The sequence below is a fragment of the Gekko japonicus genome, unplaced genomic scaffold, assembly GCF_001447785.1.
Source record: "Gekko japonicus isolate JY-2015 unplaced genomic scaffold, Gekko_japonicus_V1.1 scaffold4720, whole genome shotgun sequence".
In the NCBI taxonomy this organism is placed as follows: Eukaryota; Metazoa; Chordata; class Lepidosauria; order Squamata; family Gekkonidae; genus Gekko; species Gekko japonicus.
In genome coordinates this window covers 5,773-27,875 of record NW_015164347.1, presented here as the reverse complement: position 1 = coordinate 27,875, position 22,103 = coordinate 5,773, and the positions used below count along the sequence as shown (strand labels likewise).

At 44.6% G+C, this 22,103-nt stretch overlaps 1 protein-coding gene across 1 annotated transcript in view; it reads right to left on the bottom strand.

Moving 5' to 3' along the window:
- Positions 1-19,087, bottom strand: part of AP3D1 (adaptor related protein complex 3 delta 1 subunit) — a gene marked incomplete at its 3' end in the record, with an annotated part of 67,455 nt that extends 48,368 nt beyond the window's left edge. The window contains exon 1 of the mRNA XM_015408878.1: positions 18,989-19,087. Within this exon, the coding sequence (XP_015264364.1) occupies positions 18,989-19,084 (96 nt within the window). The remainder of the gene's footprint in view (positions 1-18,988) is intronic.
- Between the last annotated feature and the right edge of the window lie 3,016 nt (positions 19,088-22,103).

Genomic DNA, 22,103 nt, shown 5'->3' with positions numbered 1-22,103 from the left:
CTGCTTCCAGGTGCATTTCAAAGTGCGGCTTCTCACTTTTAGGGCGCTAAATGGGTTTAGGGGGTAGGACTGTCTCCTCCCATTCTATCCAGGCCCCCGCCCCCCCCAATCTGCATCTCTGTCAGCTGTGCTGCCATATTGGTTCAGGAGGCCATGGGCTTCCCTTTTCTGTGTACTAATTATTGCTGCATTCCTTCTGTGCTTCTTCGCTGCTGTAACGCTGTTATCTCTAAGATGTGCAGGTGGTGTAGTGTCTGGAGCTCAGGGAAGGCCATGGGAGCGCTATTGGTTTCATGGACAGTTTGCATGCTGTTTATGCCCAACAGACTGTTTTTAACAATCTGACGTTGTTTTAATTTTAAGCCTCCTCGAGCATGACTCTGAAGGGGTGGCACAGAAACATTCTAAATAAGTAAATGTAAGGGAAGTGCCTACTTAAGCCTGCTTCTGTCCATGGCCTCTGGGAACTGTCTAAAGTTTGTACGGAGTTGTGCACTGGAGGCTTGGGAAAGGTGACTGATGAAATTGCCTTTGGAATCTGGCTTGCTGGGGGCTTTAATTGCTTGGTTGCCTGCTTGGAAGGTCCTGTACCCTCCCTGCCTTGAGTCATGACAGCTGGTGGGAAAAGCAAGATATAAATATTTTAATAATTAAGCTAAACTACACTGAATGCCCTAATTTGAACGGAGGCCAGCTGGAGGAGGTGGTTTCATGTAAGAGCAGGCTCTTTCCGTGATAAACTTGACCCAAACCTGACCCAATCCATTTAGGGCTTTTGCGTACCAGAGACAAAAAAGATAAATTCTTTCAATAAAATAAAGCCAGTATGGCACAAAAGGAGAATAAAAAGTACAAAAGGTCTGAGGATACATTATATTCTGGGAGTATATTCTACTCAAAACCAAATCACCACGTATCTTGGGAATAGAAAAGCTGCAACAACACAAAAATGCCTCTAGTAGCACAAGTCACACACCTAAACATAGCATGCCTGAAAACACACTTTGACATGAGCCAGAATGTTTTGTCTGGATAGATTTGCCCCCTCCCCTTTCACCTATCTGAACAATTCACATCACTTCTGTTCTTCCAATAAAGCTGTAATTTTATTTTCAATCTGAAACAAAAGCTAATTTAACACCCCTGCTTTAAGGGGAAACACTTAATATTGCTAATTGCCTATGTACACATCTAGAGTATTTTTCTACCCCCAGGAACATCTCTATATGACTTGGGGAGAGGGTGTTAAATGTTCTCCAGCTTATCAGTAGGACCTGTTTCTCTCCACAACAATTAAAATGCTTCCCTGGATCAGTGGGGCTTTTTGGGGGGACGGACTTCATGGGGTATTTGGTACAAAAGAACCCTAATGACAAAAAAAATAGATTTCTTGGGTTCTTTTATACCCTGGGTTCCTTTTATTACAGAAAGAAACCTTTGTAAATGTGACTGTACTCTGGGGGCACTGTTTACTAATGATGACTCTATGACTGAAGAGGAAGAAGAGAAGAGTGTCTCAGAGCGGCTTACAAACTCCTTTCCTTTCCCCTCCCCACAACAGACACCCTGGGAGGTAGGTGGGGCTGAGAGAACTCTGACAGAAACGGCTCTTTTTCAAGGACAGCTCTGACAGAACTATGGCTGGCCAAGGTCATCCAGCAGCTGCAAATGGAGGTGTGGGGAATCAAACCCAGTTCTCCCAGATCAGAGCCCGCGCACTTAACCACTACACCAAATTGGACAAAGTTGTACAGCCACTTCTCTCTGCATTTTGTCAAAAAAGGTACAAGCAGGATAGTAACTTGGTTGTTTGCCAAGTTCTAAAAGAATCTCTGCGCAGGGTTATCAAAGTTCATGCAGCCAGCCTTTTACAGCCTTGTTACTTGGTGCTGGGGGACGGGAAGTCTTGAAAATAATGTATGTACTCAAAAGGAAGATAACCCCAAATGTAAGACCATCCCCTTAAAAATGTTACACAAAAACATTGGGCATAGCTGTAAATTGTGTGCAAATCAAATGCTCCCTCTAAGCTGTAGAGTCCTGTGAGCAAAAATTCTGCTTTGCGAGCTACTGGCATTAAAGTTGTGAGCGAGCCATTTGGCTACTGCATAAATTAGTTTGCTCTGGAGCCCTCCTTCCTGAGCTAAGACAAGAATGTGTGAGCTGAGGGCTAAAAAACTGTGAGCTGGCTCACACTAACCCAGCTGAGAGGGAACACTGAAGTCAACCCCCTCCTTTTTCTTGTGGTTTTTCGGGGGGGGGGGAGTCTTGCATTTCAGTAAATACTGTACCGTAGAAAACCTGAAAGTACATAAAACAAAGAAAGTGGGCAAGAAAGAGAAGAAGCAAAGACAGCAGAAAGGTTGAGGCTCAGGCCAACAGCTTCATCAACAAGAGCAAACATTCTGCTTCTCCCTTCCTGAGTATTTTGATTTCTCCAGCCAAAAAAAAGGCAAAGAAAAGAAAAAAAGAAATTCTCACTTTGCCCTGTCATGCGAAGCTGTTGAAAGTCAGGTGCAATCTTTCACACACTAAATTAAAAAAGGCCTAATTCAGTAACAGAGCAACCTCTCTGGAGAGACTGGTTTTGCATTTAAATATGAAATGGTCGCAAGCCCTGCAGTTTGGATATATGTCTTTTTCCATCCCACTTTTCTCCCACAATAAAAGAGGGCTCAAACTGCATAATATGAACAATACACACAAACCAGCAAACGCAACAAACCATCGTGTAGTGGTTAAGTGCGCGGACTCTAATCTGGGAGAACCGGGTTTGATTCCCCACTCCTCCACTTGCACATGGCTGGATGGCCTTGGGCAAGCCATAGCTCTGATAAGAGCTGTTCTTGAAAAAGAGCCGTTTCTGTCAAGAGCTCTCTCAGCCCCACCTTCCTCACAGGGTGTCTGTTGTGGGGAGGGGAAGGGAAAGGAGTTTGTAAGCCGCTCTGAGACTCCCTTGGGTAGTGAAGGGCGGGGTATAAATCCAATCTCTTCTCTTCTTCTTCAAAAAAGCATGCTTCTTTAGCTCTCCCAGAAAGTAGCCAAGAAGTGATTTAAAAGACTGAATCATAAAAATAAGGACAGAAGCAGGGGCCCAGGACACTGCTGGGGTGCACACTATCCTCGCTGAAGCTAAGCAGGTCTGCCTGTGTGTGCATAGAAGCCTTCCTGGGAATCCTAGGGCCATTGCCTCAAGTTCCGTGATAAAAGGAGCAACATTTCCGGGATGACCATCACCAGGGCAACTTATACCCAGACTCTCAAAGGCCAATCATGAAAGAACAGCTCATCACCCCCAGAGCAGACTGTCACGACACCAAGCTTCAGACCTAAAGGTAATCACAGCCTACCTATTAAGCCTGGCAGTGGATGCGCTAACTTCTCCATGGCCCGCCTACTGTATGCCCCTCCCAGTGATCCCGATCTCTATGGAAAATGCGTCAGGAGCAGATGCCCTTTGAAACTCAGAGCAGAAGGAACTCTCATGGTGAGTATCCAAGGTTCCACTCTCGCTCTGAAGAAGAGGGTATCTTGCAGTGGCACTTCCAGTAGTGATGAGTGGGAACTGGAGGGCCTCTTGCAACGGGACTTCCCAGTGATGAGTGAGAATTGACAGTCTCCTACCATATCCTACAGCACTCTACACGCAAAGGTGCTGTCGGCTGAGAAGAAATAAAGCCTCCACTGAGGCTTGATGATTGAAGACTCAAAACCAGGGCCTGTAAGACGGTGCTCTTCCGCCAGGCTTTTGAGTAGGAGCTGCCACCACCACTGTACCATCACCACACCACCACCATTAATTGGAGTGGGTACCATCGGGGAGTGAGATGGCCCTGGGATGAAGAATGGATAGCAGTGCTGTCTGGAACTTAATTTGTTACTTTGTTGTTCTGGGACCATCTTTACCAGAACCCCATATTGCTATTAAGGACTTTTATGACAACTAGAGCACCTGCACTTTATTGTATTGTATAAATGATTGTTTTATTATAATTGCAGACAGAAGAAAGGGAGATGAATCTCCTGACTCCTGTGAAAAGTTGTGCTCATCCAGCCTGAGCCACCACCTTGTCCTTCTGGAAGACAAGTGGACCTTTTTCTGACTGACAAGGCTCCCAGTTTCGACACCCTTGAGCTGAAATCACTGCCAGGAAAAAGAGGGTTTTTCGGCACAGCCATTTCAGAGGGAACACCACGTAAGAACTCGAAAGGAGGATTTGTGAGAGCCTAAAGAACTATATACACATTCTCCATGAAGACAATCTGTAGACCACAGTTGGGTTGATCTGTGTGACCCCTTGGGAGAATGCAGAAGGTATAAGAAGGTCTAGTCAAGAGACGCCAGCTACATTAGAGAGGATTGTGGTGATAGCTGCTACCTGGCAACGAAGCGCGGATGCTTGTAATTTTTTATGAACACCCTCTGAATGAGAGCCAACTGATGGCCCAGACCAGGGTTGAGAGGGCTGACGTGATTGCATTGGCCTCAAGAAGATTCTTTCCCATGTAGTATTCTAGATGGATCTTGTATTGTAGAGACATTGTGTGGAGGCCCTCCTGGAAGCCATGATGGTCTTTGCAACCTCTGAGGAGTAAGCTGAGGTTCAGGAGCCCATTCCATTCTTTTCAAGAGCCACATGGTCAGATGAAGCCCCTGCTGCAATATGTCTAGGCTCAAGGAAATCTCACCTCCATCTGCTCTTGATGCATTTTCCACAGAGCTTGGGATCACTGGGAGGGGCATACAGTAGGCCCTTGGGCCATGGAGAAGTTAGAGCATCCACTCATTCAGACTGAGGGAGATGGGATCTGGAGGAAAATCTCCGTACTTGATGACTGGAGGCGGAGGCAAACAGTTCCAGCATTCCAAATTGGGCTGTTATTCCTAGGAAGATCTCCCATTTGATGGACTGTTTGTTTTCGTTGAGGATCTTTGTGCCTGGATGTCCAGACGTTCCTGGATATATTCTACTGAGATGGACTGTAGGTGTTTCTCCACCTAGAAAAGGGATGACATAGGGCATGGCCTGCACATAGGGGATGGCCTGGGCACTCTGCTGGTTGATATGGGCCTTGGCTGAAAAATTATCCGTGGAGATGAGTATGTACCAATCACTAATGTCTGCCCAGAAGGTGGTGAGCGCTTTCCCAACAGCTGTAAGTTCCAGGGCACTGATGCTCATTGTCTTTTCCTTGGGCTGGGCAGCTGAGCAGTGACACTGCCCAGATGGAGAGACTCATGGTCTGAAAAGTTGCAGGATGTGGTCCGAGACATAGGATTGGTTCCATCTCAGTTGTACGGGACAGCCCACTAGACCATGCTCTGCCTCAGAGGCCATTTTAGGTTTGGGGCTACATTGCTCCTCGGCAGGATTTCTAGTTGACGGAGCTGTAGGGACCACTGAAGTGGGCAGGTAATCAGGCCCATGGAACTGTCCCTGTGCAGGAGATTATTATCAAACTTAGCCCCCTTTTTACTGATTTAACAAAGTGACATGCATCATATATAACTTAGCATATAAAAAAGTATCATCTGTCATATTTAGAAGTATAAATGTCTTTTGTTTCCGGATAGAAAATTTGCAACTATACCCCATACTTGTCACTAAAATGTATTTCTATTTAAATAAAGATATCCTTTAAAATGTTGTATATGCCTACAGCATATATAGGAAATTATTTAATGCTGTAGATTGTCTTATATAAAATTTCTCATAGTTTACATCTTGAGTAATGCATGGCTTTCATTTCATTCCAAAAGGAGGAAAAATCTCTGGGGGTTTTCCCAGTGTTTATCAAGATTTCCAGTCTTTTAAACTGGAAAATACATTTTGAGTTTGAAAAATGTCACCTTAAGCAGCATTTAATTCATTCTAAAAGATACATGTCATAGTTTCCCCCCCAGTACTCCCCAAGTTTCCTAAAATCACCATCAGAAAAAATCCTCGCAGGGAAAAGTCCCCCCCCCCCCGCAGTCACATCTCTAAGTTGTGGTACCCACTTTGGGGGATGAAGCGAAGCAGCCTCCTGTAGGGCCCACAATAACAGGCCCTTTCCCTCCCAAAGGATTTTAAAACTATTTATGGCTTCAATAATGGGTTGCAAAACATTTAATTGGCTGTTCAGTTTATTATCCTCTCTAATTCTTTCACAAACTGTTGTCAGCCACCTTCAGGGCAGCTTAAAGCAGGGTATACATTTTTAAATAAAGAACATACTCTGGCTAAAGCAGCTTTCACATTTAGTACTGAAGCTGAAGGTTCTGCATTACTCTAAATCATTTACCCTGAAAATCAGGACATGCAGACTCTGTGCTGCTCCAGTGAGTGAAATGCAAAAGACTTGCCAAATCCTCCTTGGCCTCAGGGATCTATCTACCTGCATTTTCAAGGGATTTCCCTGCAGAGCAGCCTGAAACAGTCAGCTGTCCTCAGAGTAAAATTCAGCAGAGGCGGCCTTGAAGTTGCTCCCAGGAATCAACCCAACAATAACAGCAAAATCTGAATGCTGACTTGAGAGGAAGCACAGGCCACCCGATGTAGCTTTGAGCAAATACAGTATGATGCCTGGAGTCACTGAAAGCTTCCCAAACAGTCACCCTGCTCTCTCCCAATGGCGGCCTGCCAGTGATGTTATTCTGGCCCTGGCACATTCCTTCCTCTGGCTACTCAAGTTAAAAAAAAAAAAAATCCAGTTTTTGTAGCCACAGGAAAAAACAAATCTTGCAGAAAAATGAAATGTGTACAGTATTTACATTAATATCAAACCTAAACTTATGACAGTGCCTTAACATAGATCGTGCCATTTATAAACGAAGCATATAAAATTGCACTGTTCAGCTCCGGCAGCACGCCAGTCCCGTCTGACGTGCATCCGGCCTCGGTGGCCCACGACAGCCACAGCAGCAACAGGACCAGACTCGGCTCGACAACCCTGCGCCTGCTGAATGGCCCGGGCCTCTTGTTGCCTCGGAGCACGCTGAGGCCTGGTTCTCCACTTTCTCCCCCCTCCCCAGACCCCGGGGTCGAGGGAACACCCCACCACTGGCTCCCTGCCCGGGCGGGTGGCAATGGTCTGCAGGCCGCCTCCACCACCCTGGCGGCGCAATGGCCCCTGTCCGGTCACAGGGTGGGTGGCTACCTGCAGTTGGCTGGGGCCGACGACAACCACTGCGGCAGGAATGGCCTCGGCATCCTAAGCCTCCAGCAGCCGGAGCGTCCATCTCATCCGGCGGCTCCCCGCATACTGAGGGCGAGAGGCTGGCCGCCGGCTCTGTGAGCAGGACTGAGCCAACGCAGCAAGGCAATGCAGCCAGTGGATACAGAGCCCTGGTGAGTTACACAGGAGGCAGCCAACTGATTTGGGAGAGCATGGAACATTGCCACCCGAAAATGCAATTATATATAAGGAGAAATTATCTCCCAGAACTGCACACACTACGCTGAGAGATTTTGGTAGCCATTACACAGGCTGTCAGGGAAAGAATCAGAAAACTAAGTGAGTTGGTGAGTAAGAAGGAAAGAGGAGGGGCTGCAGGCACAGTGTCATGGGGATGTCGAAAAGAGGAAGAGCAAGAGGGAGAAAGGGAATGAGGAAATGAGATTCCTCTCAAAGGAATTCTGTACACTCTTTGACATAAAAATACTTACGCTACGAGTTTTGAGTAGAGTTCTGATCACAACACTACAAAAAAATATTACAGCACTGATGAAAGTGCAGAAAAGGGCAACTAAAAGGATTAAGGGAATAGAACACCGTCCCTGTGAAGAAAGGGTAAAGAAGATAAAAGCTTGGAGAAAGGGTAGCTTCAGCTTGGAGAAAAGAACACTGAGGGTGGGGTGACTTGATAGAGGTTTACAAAATTACGCATGGGAAAGAGAAAGTAGAGAAAGAGGTACTTTTCTCCCTTTCTCACAATCCAAGAACTCCTGGGCACTCAATTAAATTAACAAGCAGAAGGTTTAGAACAGATAAAACTAAGTACTTCTTCACCCAAAGATTCATGAACATGTGGAATTCACTGCCACAGGAACTGAAGTGGTGGCCGCTACAAGCATAGAAGGCTTCAAGAGGAGATTGGATAAACATATGAAGCAGAGGTCCATCAGTGGATTTTAGCCACAAGGTATAGATGGAACCCTCTGTCTGGTGTAGGGATGTTCAGTATTCTTGGTACTTGGAGGGGGGGCAACAGTCTGAAGGCTCTGGGAGTTGGTGGACCTCCTGATGGCACCTGGGTTTTGGACAATGTGTGACACAGAGTGTTGGACTAGATGGGCCATTGGCCTGATCAACATGGTGTCTCTTATGTCCTTATGATATGTAAAATCTTGTCCTGCGAAGTATTTTACTCATTCAAAAAGTAAAAATACTTAATAGGAGTTATTTTAGCCCCCTCTCTCAAATTTTTCCAGTTTTTCTATCTTTATGCCTCTATTCTTAAGTAATGAGCACACACATACCATAGGTGCTCTTTCAACCATAACCTCAGAGGAGTCATTTGAGGTACGCTGCAGTAAAGGCCAGTGTCTTAGCCAAAAGTGTGATGGCCCTGCTACTATGCAACTGAAATTGATCTATGTGACAGGATGCGACAAGTCACGCAGGACAACAGGAGAACAAGGAAGCACACAGCATACTTCAAGTGTTTCCATAAGTCTCCTCCAAACTAAAGTATCCTAACGGAACCACTAACATGCTGCAAGAAATGAAATTCCCACAAGCCTAATGTCCCTATAGTAACAGTACCTCTATCACAGAAAATACCTGAAGCATCTCTGAATTAGTAAGTGCTCTGGCTTTGCCTCCCTCCAATCAGACTACAGTGAAGCAGATAATTCTGCATCAGAGCATTCAGTCACTCCAGATACAGTGGAGAAGATATATTTCGAATCTCTGCATAACTCTCAGCTCTGGGCTTGCTTGTTGGACAACGAGCAGCACATCTCAATCATCTCAATCAGTGAATGACCAGCACATCCCAAACAGCACATCACCAAAGAAGATGCCTTTGCTTAAGAATTTTTTTGCAATGGAAAAAATTGTTCCTCAACTGTCTATGGTCTGGTAAAAAGGCTAAGATTAATTATGCCACTCTTGTCAAACCGTCTAAGCAAGGGGGGGGGGCCCTTCCTGACTTAGAAAAATATTATTTCGCCTCACAATTGAAGACTATATATTTTTACGCTTCCCCCAAGTGTGATAAATCATGGATGTCTTTAGAAACATTAGAGATTGAACCTAGTTACCTGTATGAATATATCTGGGACCAGGCTAAGACTAGTCAAGTGTTGAAAATATTAAACCCATATTTGAGATTGACCCTACAGTTGTGGCATAGAAATAGACAGTTATTAGCCCCAGGTATTTCCTCTATAGCTGCATTATTTGGCCAACCATGGTTTTCTCCTGGGCTGGACAAAGGTTTTTTGAGCCTGGTTGGGGATAAGGGATTTTATAGAATTTGTGATTTTTATGTCAATGGTAAAATTCTCACTCAACAACAACTGGAAGATAAAAGTGGTGGTAGAATCTCCTGGATACAATATTTCCAAGTCCACCATACCTTAAAAGACATTGTCAGTAACTCTACTTGAGAAAGGGATTTGCTACCTTTTGAAAGATTTTTGAAGAATAGAGGATATGATCCTAAAGGTTTATTGGCAACAATTTATGCCCAACTACATGATCGTCTCTGGAAGGGCTCTTCATCGACCATGGACTCCTGGCAGAAGGATTGCGGAGTTACCTTTACAGGGAAAGGTTGCAGTAATAAAGGCACATTAGTACACTGCTGGTGGGATTATCCCCGAATTAAAAAGTTTTGGACTACGGTCATTGCTGAAATAAAGAAAATAACTAATTATGAGATTCCAAATATACCTGCATCTCTTTTGTTACATTTTTGGCCATGCATCTCTTTTGTTACATTTTTGGCCAGGTCTGAAGCTGTCTAAACAGAATGAAGAGTTAATTTCTACTATGCTAATGGCTGCAAAAAACTTAATTGCTTTAAATTGGAAATTGTTTAAGGTACCAAATCTGTCACAACGGAGATCTAAACTGTGGGACTTGATAGTTTCAGATAAAATTGCTATGCAATTAATAGCTTTTGACAATCCGAAAGGTGTTAATAATTTTTTGGAAAAATGGTTTGTGTTTGTTTGAATATCTTACTGCTTGTCAACCCCGAAATATAGACTTTGCGTTTTATTAATAAGTGTTGTGCGTATGGTTAATATTTCTCTTCTTGTTTATTAGCTGTTGTTGAAAGATACTGTATACAACAAGTAATACAGGTTGTAAAAATATATAAAACTCAATAAAAATGCTATTTAAAAAAAGAAGATGCCTTTGCTTTCTATTAATTACTGAACTTGTATCTTGTCTTTTGACCACAGTCTCTACAGCAGCTCTCAATAATATAGAAAATAAGAGGTCCCACTTAAAAACATACTTTTCAATACAACAAAACAAGAATTGAACAGATCCATGAAATGCGAATGGGGAAAGAGAGACGAGCCGACTAAAGCAAAGAACTTTAACTCTGAGCACAGAAAGCAAGCACAAAGCAATAAAACCTAAAAACAAACAAAAATAAAGCCACAGAGAGCATTTTGCTTCTCTGAGCATGGGAAATGGGGAAATGTTATGCTATGCTGATGCAGCCAGTGGGCCTCCCTTCTACAGTACATGTAAGCTTTGGCAGTGGTATGAGTGAAGCACATTTCAGCTTCCATTGCAGCTTAAGAAGAGTATTCAGTGTCTATCAGAAAACTCTGCAATAGATCCAAAGAACAACCTCATATGCAATCAGAATCACCCCCATTCCCATTTAGCTGCTTGGTGTAGTGCAGTGGTGGCGAACCTATGGCACTGGTGCCAGATGTAGCACTCAGAGCCCTCCCTGTAGGCACGCATGCCATCGCCCCAGCCAGGCCCAGACCATCATTAAAGTGTCGAATTCTCTGCCAAATAATTTTAAGTAAATGAAAGCATTTGGGATTGCTTTCCTTACTTTGTTTGGATCATCTTAAGTTAATGAGTGGTTTTTTCTAAAGTAAAACCTCAGTATTCAGGTTAAATTGCCGTGTTGGAACGTTGCGATAAATAAGTGGGTTTTGGGTCGCAGTTTGGGCACTCAATCTCTAAAAGGTTTGCCATCACTGGTGTAGTGGTTAACTCGGAGCTGTTCTCTCAGGAGCAGTTCTCAAAAGAGCTCTCTCAGTCCCACCTACCTCACAGGATGTCTCTTGTGGGGAGGGGAGGGGAAGGGGAAGGAGATTGTAAGCCAATTTGAGACGCCTTCGGGTAGTGAAGGGCGGGGTATAAATCCAATCTCTTCTTCTTTATGGAAGTGGTCCCTTGTACAGAGCTTCTACCCAGGATGCACTGTTCGACATCCAGGGAATGGTGATTGATCCAGGGATCTTCAGAGCAGCTTGGCCAGCATACAAAAGTTACCTACCCACATGTAACTTTTGTTGCGTGTCAACCGCTTAGAAAGTAAATCCTTCCTAATAAACGAATGTTAATTTCTATACTGTTTAGAAACAAAGCATTGAATCAAAAGACGGCACACCCTGTCTAAAAACAATAAGAACAGGGAAGAAGGCAAGGAAGAGATAAGGGGGCTGGGGCTTGCCGGTCTGGACATTACTATTACTTGCCAAACAGTTATTTGGAAGGCTGTATTGTACAGACATCTGTGTGCTTTAATCGCTAATGCAATACCCATAGTCTGGGTGAGGGCATAAGCGTATGAGACGCAGTTATGCCAGAGAGAAGCAGGACACACAGTCTCAATGTAGGGACAAAGGTACCCCAGAACAAGATGCTTGGTGCAGCTGTGTTATCACCAATTGCCTTGAGCTACTGCGCAAGTATACAATACTCATGTTATCACAGCAAATACTTCCAAGGACAGGGTCACATAGTTGCCTGAAGTAGTAGCTCATAGCAGGACTTCTAAAGATATGCAGAACTTCTGGATGGATCTAATCAGCCACAGGGCGATAAAAACACTACTCAGTAAGGGGAGACAACTCGGTATTCTTGCCGGCTAATTATCCTGTTGCCTCCAGTCCTCTTAATAATACAACAGATTATATCAGGTCCTGACAAGATCATAAACATTTAAAATTTACCAGCAAATAGGGTTTCCTGGCTGTAGAATTCAAGCACTGCAATTATGAATTCTACTTTGTTTGTAGCGGTGTCCCTCAAGCAACACAATTTTGTCAGAATTTGTAACAGAACACACACTTTAAAAAAGTTAAACCAGAGGACAAAATTACACTTCCTCCCCCACCAACCTGGGTTCTTCAAACTTCTTTATTCCTTTATTCCTGACCACATTTCAGCAGAAGTTCCTCTTTGTGCCTGCAATCCAAAAGCTTATGTTTGGGGTTTTTTTCTTCCTTCTTTAGCAGGCATTCCAAGCTTGCTTGCAAAGAGGAAGATAAAAACCCATCTTCCTCATTGCAACAAAGCAATCCCTTGTTCGAGTTTTAACAATGACAAGCACCAGGGAAGATTTTAACCTCCTAAACACAACGTGACCCACTTCTGGAGGGGGTGATTTTCACTAAAGAGAAGAGAAGGCATCCTCTTAAACTAAACCCCAGACTAAGCAAGTATAGAAGCATTCACCAGTGCCCCTGTCTCTAGGTTCTAATGTTGAAAGGAAAGCACCAGAGGAACAGAGGGTGGGGTCCTAGCTTCAGGAGCCTCCCTCGTTAACTTAATATGGAGGAGGTGGTAGAACTACCTCCCCAAAAGAAGAGATCGTCTCCACTTCAGCATCTGATAGGGACATACAGACTAATCTAAAGGGAAGGCATTGCTTTCTTTGTCCAAAGTATGAAGCCGACTACGAGAATGCGCAGAGTGCTCCACTCTGAGATGATGCTGAAGTATTCAGATGTGCACATGGAACCATATCAGTATGCTGAAAAGAGGACCTTTCAGCATCCACAAAGTGGAAGAACAACCCACTAGGTGTGCACACTCCCCACCTGCTGTGTATTCTGCCTTGAGTCCCAACTGAGAAAAGTAAGACTATAAATAATGTAAATAGATATACTGAAAAGGACTCTGATAAGCATGGACCAAATGAAGAGAGACAGGCTAGCAGCACTCTCTAGGTGCTCTGAAGCATAAGCCTGCTGGCTCAGACAGTGAACGCCAAAGGAGGATGCCCTCAGTGTTCACCTTGCTTTTGCCCGGAAGTCATCAAGGGTTCTTAAGGCAAGATGCCATTTCTCAGAACTCACATTTGCAAACTGCACAATTGTACAGGAGCTGCGGTGGCTCAAGTGGTTAAGACGCTGCACTGCAGGCTGTGGAAGGTCGGTAGTTCAGGAGTTCAAGACCCGGGTGCCACATGACGGAGTGAGCTCCCGTCTCTAGTTCCAGCTCCTGCCAACCTAGCCGTTCGAAAGCAAGAAGTTGCAAGTAGATAAATAGGTCCCACTTCGGGGGGAAGGTAACAGCGTTCCGTGCGCCTTGGTGTTGAGTCATGCCGGCCACATGACCACGGAAACGTCTTCGGACAGCGCTGGCTCTTCGGCTTGGAAACGGAGATGAGCACCACAACCCTAGAGTCGGACTCGACTGGCTTTCGAGCAAGGGAACCTTTACCTTTACCTTACCTTCTAAGAGCTGATGAGGATCACGTATGTGAAGAGGTTCAAATATTTCAAAGAACCTATATAGATGCAAATTATTAATACAACTGTTATGCATTTGTGGCAGGGGGGGAGCGCTAAGCTACCTGTCCTCCCTCCACAATTGAGGGGCAACTTCCATACCCTTCCAACATTCACAGATAAAAATAACTACACACGTACTTTAATACAGGTAGCTAGAAACTCAGCATATCAAGTTGGATGGAATTTACTCCCAAAGAGGCAGGCAGCTGATTGCAGCTACAATGGGGATTACTATTTGAGCATTCCTCCCAAACACACATACACTGAAGCTCTGCTCTGCATACTGTTTGTTGTATGTGTTGACTCTGTGCTTACATCTGCTTCAAAAGTCAACATAGGAAAGATGTTTGTAAAGGGGCAACAGCTGATTTTAAAATAAAAACAAACACCTAAGAATAGATTCAGGTGGGTAGCTGTGTTGGTCTGAAGCAACAGGACAAAGTTTGAGTCCAGTGGCTCCTTTAAAACCAACAAAGTTTAATTCTGGGTATAAACTTTCATATGCATGCCCACGAATGTTATCTGAAGAAGGGTGCATGCACACGAAAGCTTATACCCAGAATTAAACTTTGTTGGTCATAAAGGTGCCACTGGACTAAAACTTTGTTCAACATCTAAGAATGTTCAATTTTACAACAGACCTGGCTGTACTTGCACTTTGGTGGGGAGACAGATAGAAGAGAAATATTCCCAAAGAAAAGCCAGGGACAGTTTTCTCAGGAGCAGAAAGCACAGGAAGACCAGGTGATGGGGAAAGGCCAGACCGAAAGGCCACTGAGCTCAACATCTGGTTTCCAACTATGGCTAGCTAGATGTTCCTATGAAATAAACAGGGAATAAGAAACAGGGAAAGTATGATACAGGGAATAAACAGAGAAAGTATGATACAGCCGCTCACCTCCATCTCCTCCCTTAGTCTAATAAAAATATTAACAACCTTGTGAATGTGGGTGTACAAGCCCTTTAAAATCTCCAAAGCACAACCAACGCTGCGATTCTTAGCAGCATTAGAGTGCTACATCATATACACAACAATAAAAACAGCATTTCTATAGCTCTTTGAAGACGCTAAACCTCTGTTTGAACACAGCTATGCAATCAGTTATTACTTTTGCCCATCCTGTCCCTAAGAAACCCCTGGCTACTGTTGCCTTTCCCATCAGTCTGGAATGCAACAGCCAGGGCTGCTGGAAGGACTACAATGAGATGAAATATGTGCAAAGTACAATAATAATAATAATAAGAGATTGGATTTACTTGGAGTCTCAGACTCCTTTCCATTCCCTTCCCCACAACAGACACCCTGTGAGATGGGTGGGGCTGAGAGAACTCTGACACAAACTGCTCTTTCAGGAACAGCTGTGCCAGAGCTTGTGACTGACCCAAGGTCACATCAGCAGGTGCAAGTGGAGGAGTGGGGAATCAAATCCGGTTCTCCCAGATTAGAGTCCGTGCACTTAATCACTACACCAAACTGGCTCTCATAACCATATTTTGAGTCTGAAAAACGTATATACGAAACCTTATACCCAGAATTAAACTGCGTTGGTCTTAACCATGCCAATGGACTCAAACGTTGTTCTGTTGCTTCAGATCAACATGGCTACCCACCTGAATCAATAACCATATTGTTACTGTTCTAATACTAACTACCTCTTGCCCACTCATACACTAACCCTGGGTATCTGTAACATGAAGGAATGTATATTCTTTCCTTGTGGATCCACAACTTTGTCTCCCTTTCATAAAACTTTAGACTGTAAGTCTCTCAGGCAAGGGTCATTTCATAGAAAAAGAGCTGCAGAAGCTCATTAGCATAATAAGCTATTAGCATAATAACTCATTAACACATGCCACGCCCCCTGACATCACCAGAAGTGATGTCAGAAGTGGAAGCAAGTAAAGAAGGGGAAGCAAAAGGGGGGAGGCATCTTCAAAAGCCTCCCCTTCCCTTCCCCAGATGGCCTGCGGGGGGGGGAGCGAAGAGAGAAGGGTTTTTCCAATTTTCCCACACTCTTGAGGCAGCATGCACACTGAAGGAATAATAATAATAATTTTCAAATCTTTGCAACACTATTTAAATGCTATTATTATTATTATTGACAAACTGTCAGGGGCTTCAATCAATCACACTCAACAACATTCCTTCAGAAGTTTCAGTTTATTTTGAGCGAGTAAATAAATAGGTACCACTTCAGTGGGAAGGTAACTGCGTTCCGTGCACCTTGGTGTTTAGTCATGCCGGCCACATGACCACGGAAATGTCTTCGGACAGCACTGGCTGTTCGGCTTTGAAACGGAGATGAGCACCGCAACCCTAGAGTCGGATTCGACTGGCTTTTGAGCAAGGGAACCTTTACTTAAGACACCATGAACCTCTGTGTCAGGAATGGAGGGATAGTAAAAGAAACCCCAGATATACCCCCTTTCATACAAGACCCCCTGATACGAAAAGGCCAATGAGCAGGCACCTGGGAACGCGGGCAAAACACAACAGTTATATTCCCGGCGGGAAGCTAGGAGCAGGCAATACACTATGATAACAGCTCAAGACGTAAAGAAGCAGGAAGGGGGAGTGAGAGACATGGACAGGAACCCACACATTCCATTAAATGGCAGCATTAGCTGACACAAACCCAACACAGTGATGCAGTTATAGTGTTGGACTGGGGGTTCTTGAGTTTTTGCCCTCTCCCCTACAGCTATGAAGTTTACTGGGTGACATGGGCCCTGCCACACACTTCGCCAAACCTATATCGCCAGACTGTTGTGAAGATGAAATGGGAGAGAACTATTTGGAGGGAGAATAAGGTAAAATTGCCACACATACTTCCTGTATAAGATACGCAATATGCCGCACAGTGGAGATACTGCAAAAGCCAGTATAATTTCACAGAAAAGTATAATTTTAATAATTACAAGCCACCCATTTTTAATTTTAATAATTACAAGCCACGGAAAAGGCAAGTTAATATTGTCTATCAGCTTGGTGTGCTTTTATCTCACACTTCTTTTGAAAAACTTAAAGCAGTACACATGACTTTCCCTTCCATGTTTTAGCCTCACAAAGAACCCTGTGAAGTAGGTTAAGGCGTGTGTATGACAACCACTAATAGTAACTTTACCAGCTTCATGGTCATCCAGATCTTACTTCAGTGCTCTGGACGCTACACCACACTGACTCACTGTTATAAAAGCAGCCGTTATAGAGTGCTTTGGAAGCTCTGAAACACCACGTAAATACTATTATACTTAATATTAAGCATAGAAAGTACAATCCTAAGAATTACCACTTGTGGTGACGTTATATATCACCCTCTGACCTTTAATAGCCATAATTAGTACAATCATACTGCTACTGTTATAAGGACACTTACGTACACCTTCAGACTCTGGTGCCTTATCAATGCTATTATAATTAATACTGGCAGCATCATGCTTCCACATCGCCTACACACTTACTTAGTTGCACTTACACATGGTTTTAAAGACACTTGAAATTCTGTAAGCACCACTGTTATTACACGAACTATAAAAACATTTTGGGATTCTGAGCCCTTGATAAACATGCTATTAAAACTATTAGTATCAGTATACTTCTTGCATAAGATTAACAGCACAGGCATTTGTTTAGTGCTTCTGGGGTCTGAGCATGCTACTGCAACTATTAGCACTTATTGGAAGCTTTTCTCACCCTGCCTATCCACACAGATATAAAGAGAAGAAGAGAAGAGATTGGATTTATACCCTGCCATTCACTACCCAAAGGAGTCTCAGAGCGGCTTACAAACTCCTTTCCCTTCCCCTCCCCATAACAGACACCCTGTGAGGTAAAAGAAGAAGAAGAGATTGGATTCATACCCCGCCCTTCACTACCCAAAGGAGTCTCAGAGCGGCTTACAAACTCCTTTCCCTTCCCCTCCCCACAACAGACACCCTGGGAGGGAGGTGGGGCTGAGAGAGCTCTGACAGAAACTGCTCTTTTTCAAGAACAGCTGTGCCAGAACTATGGCTTGCCCAAGGCCATCCAGCAGGTGCAAGTGAAGGAGTGGAGAATCCCGGTTCTCCACGCACTTAACCACTACACCAAATTGCCTTTATCACAGCTTCCTATAAAAACGGGATTATTTACTGTGCACCCATTCAAATGACTTCTTGGACCCACCTCCCCATACAGCTAGGAGTATGATTAGCTTTGCTTACAATCCGTCTTTCTCAACCAGGACTCAAGCTGGACTACAGATACGTTAAGAACTATAAGATCGGCCAGCAAGAGAATTACAAAACAGGAGTTGGGGACACACACACACATAGAGATTCAATAAGCCTCTTATTATGACTGTTAACATTTGAAGTGTTGTATCTGCAGCTGCATTTGTACCACCCCTTTCCTGCATGTGACGGCTAATAACACCTAGTGGCATTTTCAGTGTCCCAGGGACCTATAAAAACGGGATTATTTACTGTGCACCCATTCAAATGACTTCTCGGCCCCACCTCCCCCGACAGCTAGGAGTATGATTAGCTTTGCTTACAATCCGTCTTCCTCCACCAGGACTCAAGGCGGACTACAGATACATTAAGAGAATAGGCCAGCAAGAGAATTACAAAACAGGAGTTGGGGACACACACGCACATAGAAATTAGCTTTGCTTACAATCCGTCTTCCTCCACCAGGACTCAAGGCGGACTACAGATACATTAAGAGAATAGGCCAGCAAAGCGGCTTACAAACTCCTTTCCCTTCCCCACAACAGACACCCTGGGAGGGAGGTGGGGCTGAGAGAGCTCTGACAGAAACTGCTCTTTTTCAAGAACAGCTGTGCCCAGAACTATGGCTTGCCCAAGGCCATCCAGCAGGTGCAAGTGAAGGAGTGGAGAATCCCGGTTCTCCACGCACTTAACCACTACACCAAATTGCCTTTATCACAGCTTCCTATAAAAACGGGATTATTTACTGTGCACCCATTCAAATGACTTCTCGGCCCCACCTCCCCCTACAGCTAGGAATATGATTAGCTTCGCTTACAATCCGTCTTTTCTCCACCGGGACTCAAGGCGGACTACAGATACGCTAAGAACTATTCGATCGGCCAGCAAGAGAATTTACCAAACACGAGTGGAGTGGGGGGGGGGACACACGCACGCACGCACAGATCTGCATCTAGCGGCACAGACTGCATGCAAAGTCTTGGAGGGGAGGAAGAGCAGCATTTCAACGCAAGGACCCCCCCAGAGGTGCCGCCCCTCCTCTCCTCCCCTGTGCACGTAGGTACCTCGTCCTCTTTGTGGTTGCGGATGCCCCGCACCAGGTCCTGCAGGTTCTTGTCGAACATGCGGTCGATGCTCCCTTTCACCATCTTCAGCGCCATCGCTGCGGCCGGTCGTGGGGTGGGCGGGTCGGAGCGGCCGGGAGGGGAGGAGCCGGGAAGAAAAAAGACGCCCGCGGTCCTCGGCGTCAGAGAAAGTCCGGCGCGTCACGGGGGTGGCGCGTGCGCTTTGACGTAGAATGACGCAGAGGGGCGAAGAGCCAACCGCGGACGCTGGACCGTGAGAGGAAAGTGGTGAAAGAGAGCAGAGTGAGACAAAGATAGAGCCACGTCGCGTGCCAAGGCACCGCTTGAGGTCATCATAGAGGCGGGAGGAAACGGCTAGAGCTGTAGGGCAAGGAAGTAGATCGGCTCCCACAGAACGTCGTAAAAGGGCGTTTCCGTATTTGGCCGGCGAGGTGGAATTAGTCTGTGATCACCATAGAGAAAGGCTAGAGCGGCACCACGCACCTTCAATTTCCGGGATGAATGGGAAAAGTCGACGTTATAGGGAATATTGGTCTGTTTGTGAAACATTTGAAAATAAAAGTTGTATAAAAAAAATCTTTGGACATGAGTCTCAGTGGACCGCTGCATGTTTTGTTACCGGACCACAGTTTACTTTGCATACTTTATGCAAGGCAGCTTAAAAGAATTATAATCATTTTCCCTTTTTAATTTATGCATTAACTGGTTGTAGTTGGGGGGGTTGCTAGCCGCTTTCAGCAAATATATATATATATTTAAAAGAAGAGGTCCCCAATAACGCGAGGTCCCCAAATAAGGGCTGTGGAGCATACAAGTAGGACTCGCTAAGAATAACATATTGCTAGAAAGTATTATTATGTGTAAACATCTCTCTTTTCACCGCTAAATCACACAACTGGATCCTAAACGCTGAAGATGGACATTCTCATACATTCCCAGCCAGATTGTAAGTCTGTGAACTTTTAATGCATGTGTTCAATAAAGTGTTTTCAGCTTTAAAGCGTACTTGGGAGTTGAACACTTGCTGGGGAATCAGGCTGCACCATCTGGCCAGCCTCTGATCTAGGATATATTATATATGCTAATTGTATATGTTATTACTTAGTACATCCATAGACATTTTAAAATTTGTTCATCATGCTTTTCTTCCTATTGGGGACTGAAAGCACCTTCTCACAGCATTCTTCTTATCTCTGCTTTATCCTCAGGCCAACAGGCAGAGAGATTGTGGCCCAAGCGTCTATGACAGAGACAGGATTTGAACCCAGTTGCCCCAAATTGTTCTCCAGCACTCCAACTACTATGCCACTCTTGGCTCTTTGACTACTTCCCGCTTGTTATCTATTCTGTATCTGTTGTCCATTAATTCCATTGGGTGCCTGGAGTGCTGGTATTGTATGAGAGGGGGAATGTTTCTCGGTGCAGTTTCTCCTTGCATGGTTCTATAAATCTCTGTGGTGACTCCCTGCAGGCCAATGTTAATAGAAACTGAACAGCCCATATTGTGACTGTCTGAATGTTGGGAATTCATGTTAGGTATAGACTTGTAAATGTCATGTATGAACCAGACCTGTCAGATAACTCTTCTGAAAACACCTTTCTCTCTCCTTGAATTTAGAGTTGTGTTAGACTGTCCAAAGCTGGAGCTCAGTCAAAACAGCAAACAATAACAACATATGTCAGTGCAGGAGATTCTGGCTTTTTATGTCGTAGAAATTACAATTGTTCCAGCAATGTTATTACATAAAAGTTTATTTTCATTGTGAAATAACTAATTGTTTTTGAGATCAAAGGAGCATTTACACAACGTGTTAACTCCCCCCCCATATGTGGTAGGTATCAATGAAGATAAAAAATGTCCAAATTAACAAACTTATCTAAATTGTGAATTCTTTACAAAAATGTACTCTATAGTATATGTTAATATTGCTTTGTAACTCGCTCTACATGGGCCTACACTTGAGACTGACCTGAAAATTCCAGCTGGTACAGAATTCAGCTGCACGGGTCCTTACTGGGTCTCTGAATACAGCACATATCCACCGTGTGGATCAGGTTCAAGGTTTTGGTGTTGACTTTTAAGACCTTTAATGGTCTGGGATGCATGTATTTTCAAGACTGCATCTCCCGGCATACCCCCAGAAGAGTGTTGTGCTCGGTAGATCCGAATCAACTGGTGGTCCCTGGCCCAAGGGATGTCTGGCTATTCTCAACCAGAGCCAGAGCACTTTCCACTTTGGCTCCAACCTGGTGGAACTCTCTTCTGGATATCATCCATGCCCTGTGGGACTTGCTAAAGTTCCGCAGGGCCTGTTAAGGTAGAGATGTTCCGGCAGGCACTGGATAGAGGTAGAGGGCAGAAATGGTTGCATCCGCTAGCACTCCCTCCCTGCCTACCCCCATGAGACACTGGCACTAATTTTAATGCCATCTTTTAGGTTAATTACCATGTTCTAATGGTTTGTATATTTTAATTCTGGATTGTATAAGTTATTATGTTGTGCACAGCCTTGAGCCCTGCTTTGGCGGGGGGGGGGGGGAGCAGTTAAAATCCAATTAAATAAATAAACTGCAACTTAGTATGAATTGAACTCTGTACATGCTATGTGAAAATGTCCTACATCTTATCAATGTTTAAATTTATTAAAGATATTTTATTTTTTAATTTCATTAGATCTCCCCTGACAAAGCTGCATGCAAACACGTAGAGGTTGTATAACTATTGAGTATATGGTAAAACTAGGGTTGCCAGCCCCCAGGTCTGGGCGGGGGTTCCCCCTCTTCTGGGGACTCCAATCTGCCCTGGCCAGCTGGGGAAGCCCCGCCCCCAAGCCGCAGCCACCTCTCCCTCTCCTCCTGCAGAGATTTAAAGAGCCTCAGCTGATCTGCGAGGAGCACATGGCCCGCTGATCAGCTGGAGGGGCCCTTTAAATCTTTCAGCAGGGAAGGAGGGGGCTGTTGCAGCTGCAACCTTCATAACGTTATAATGGTGGCTGCAGCTCCGCTCACAAAAAGACCTTTTAAAGGGTCTTTTTTTTTTCCTTTCAATTTATTGATCACTCAATCCTTGCAGAGCTGCTGGCTCTGAGCGATT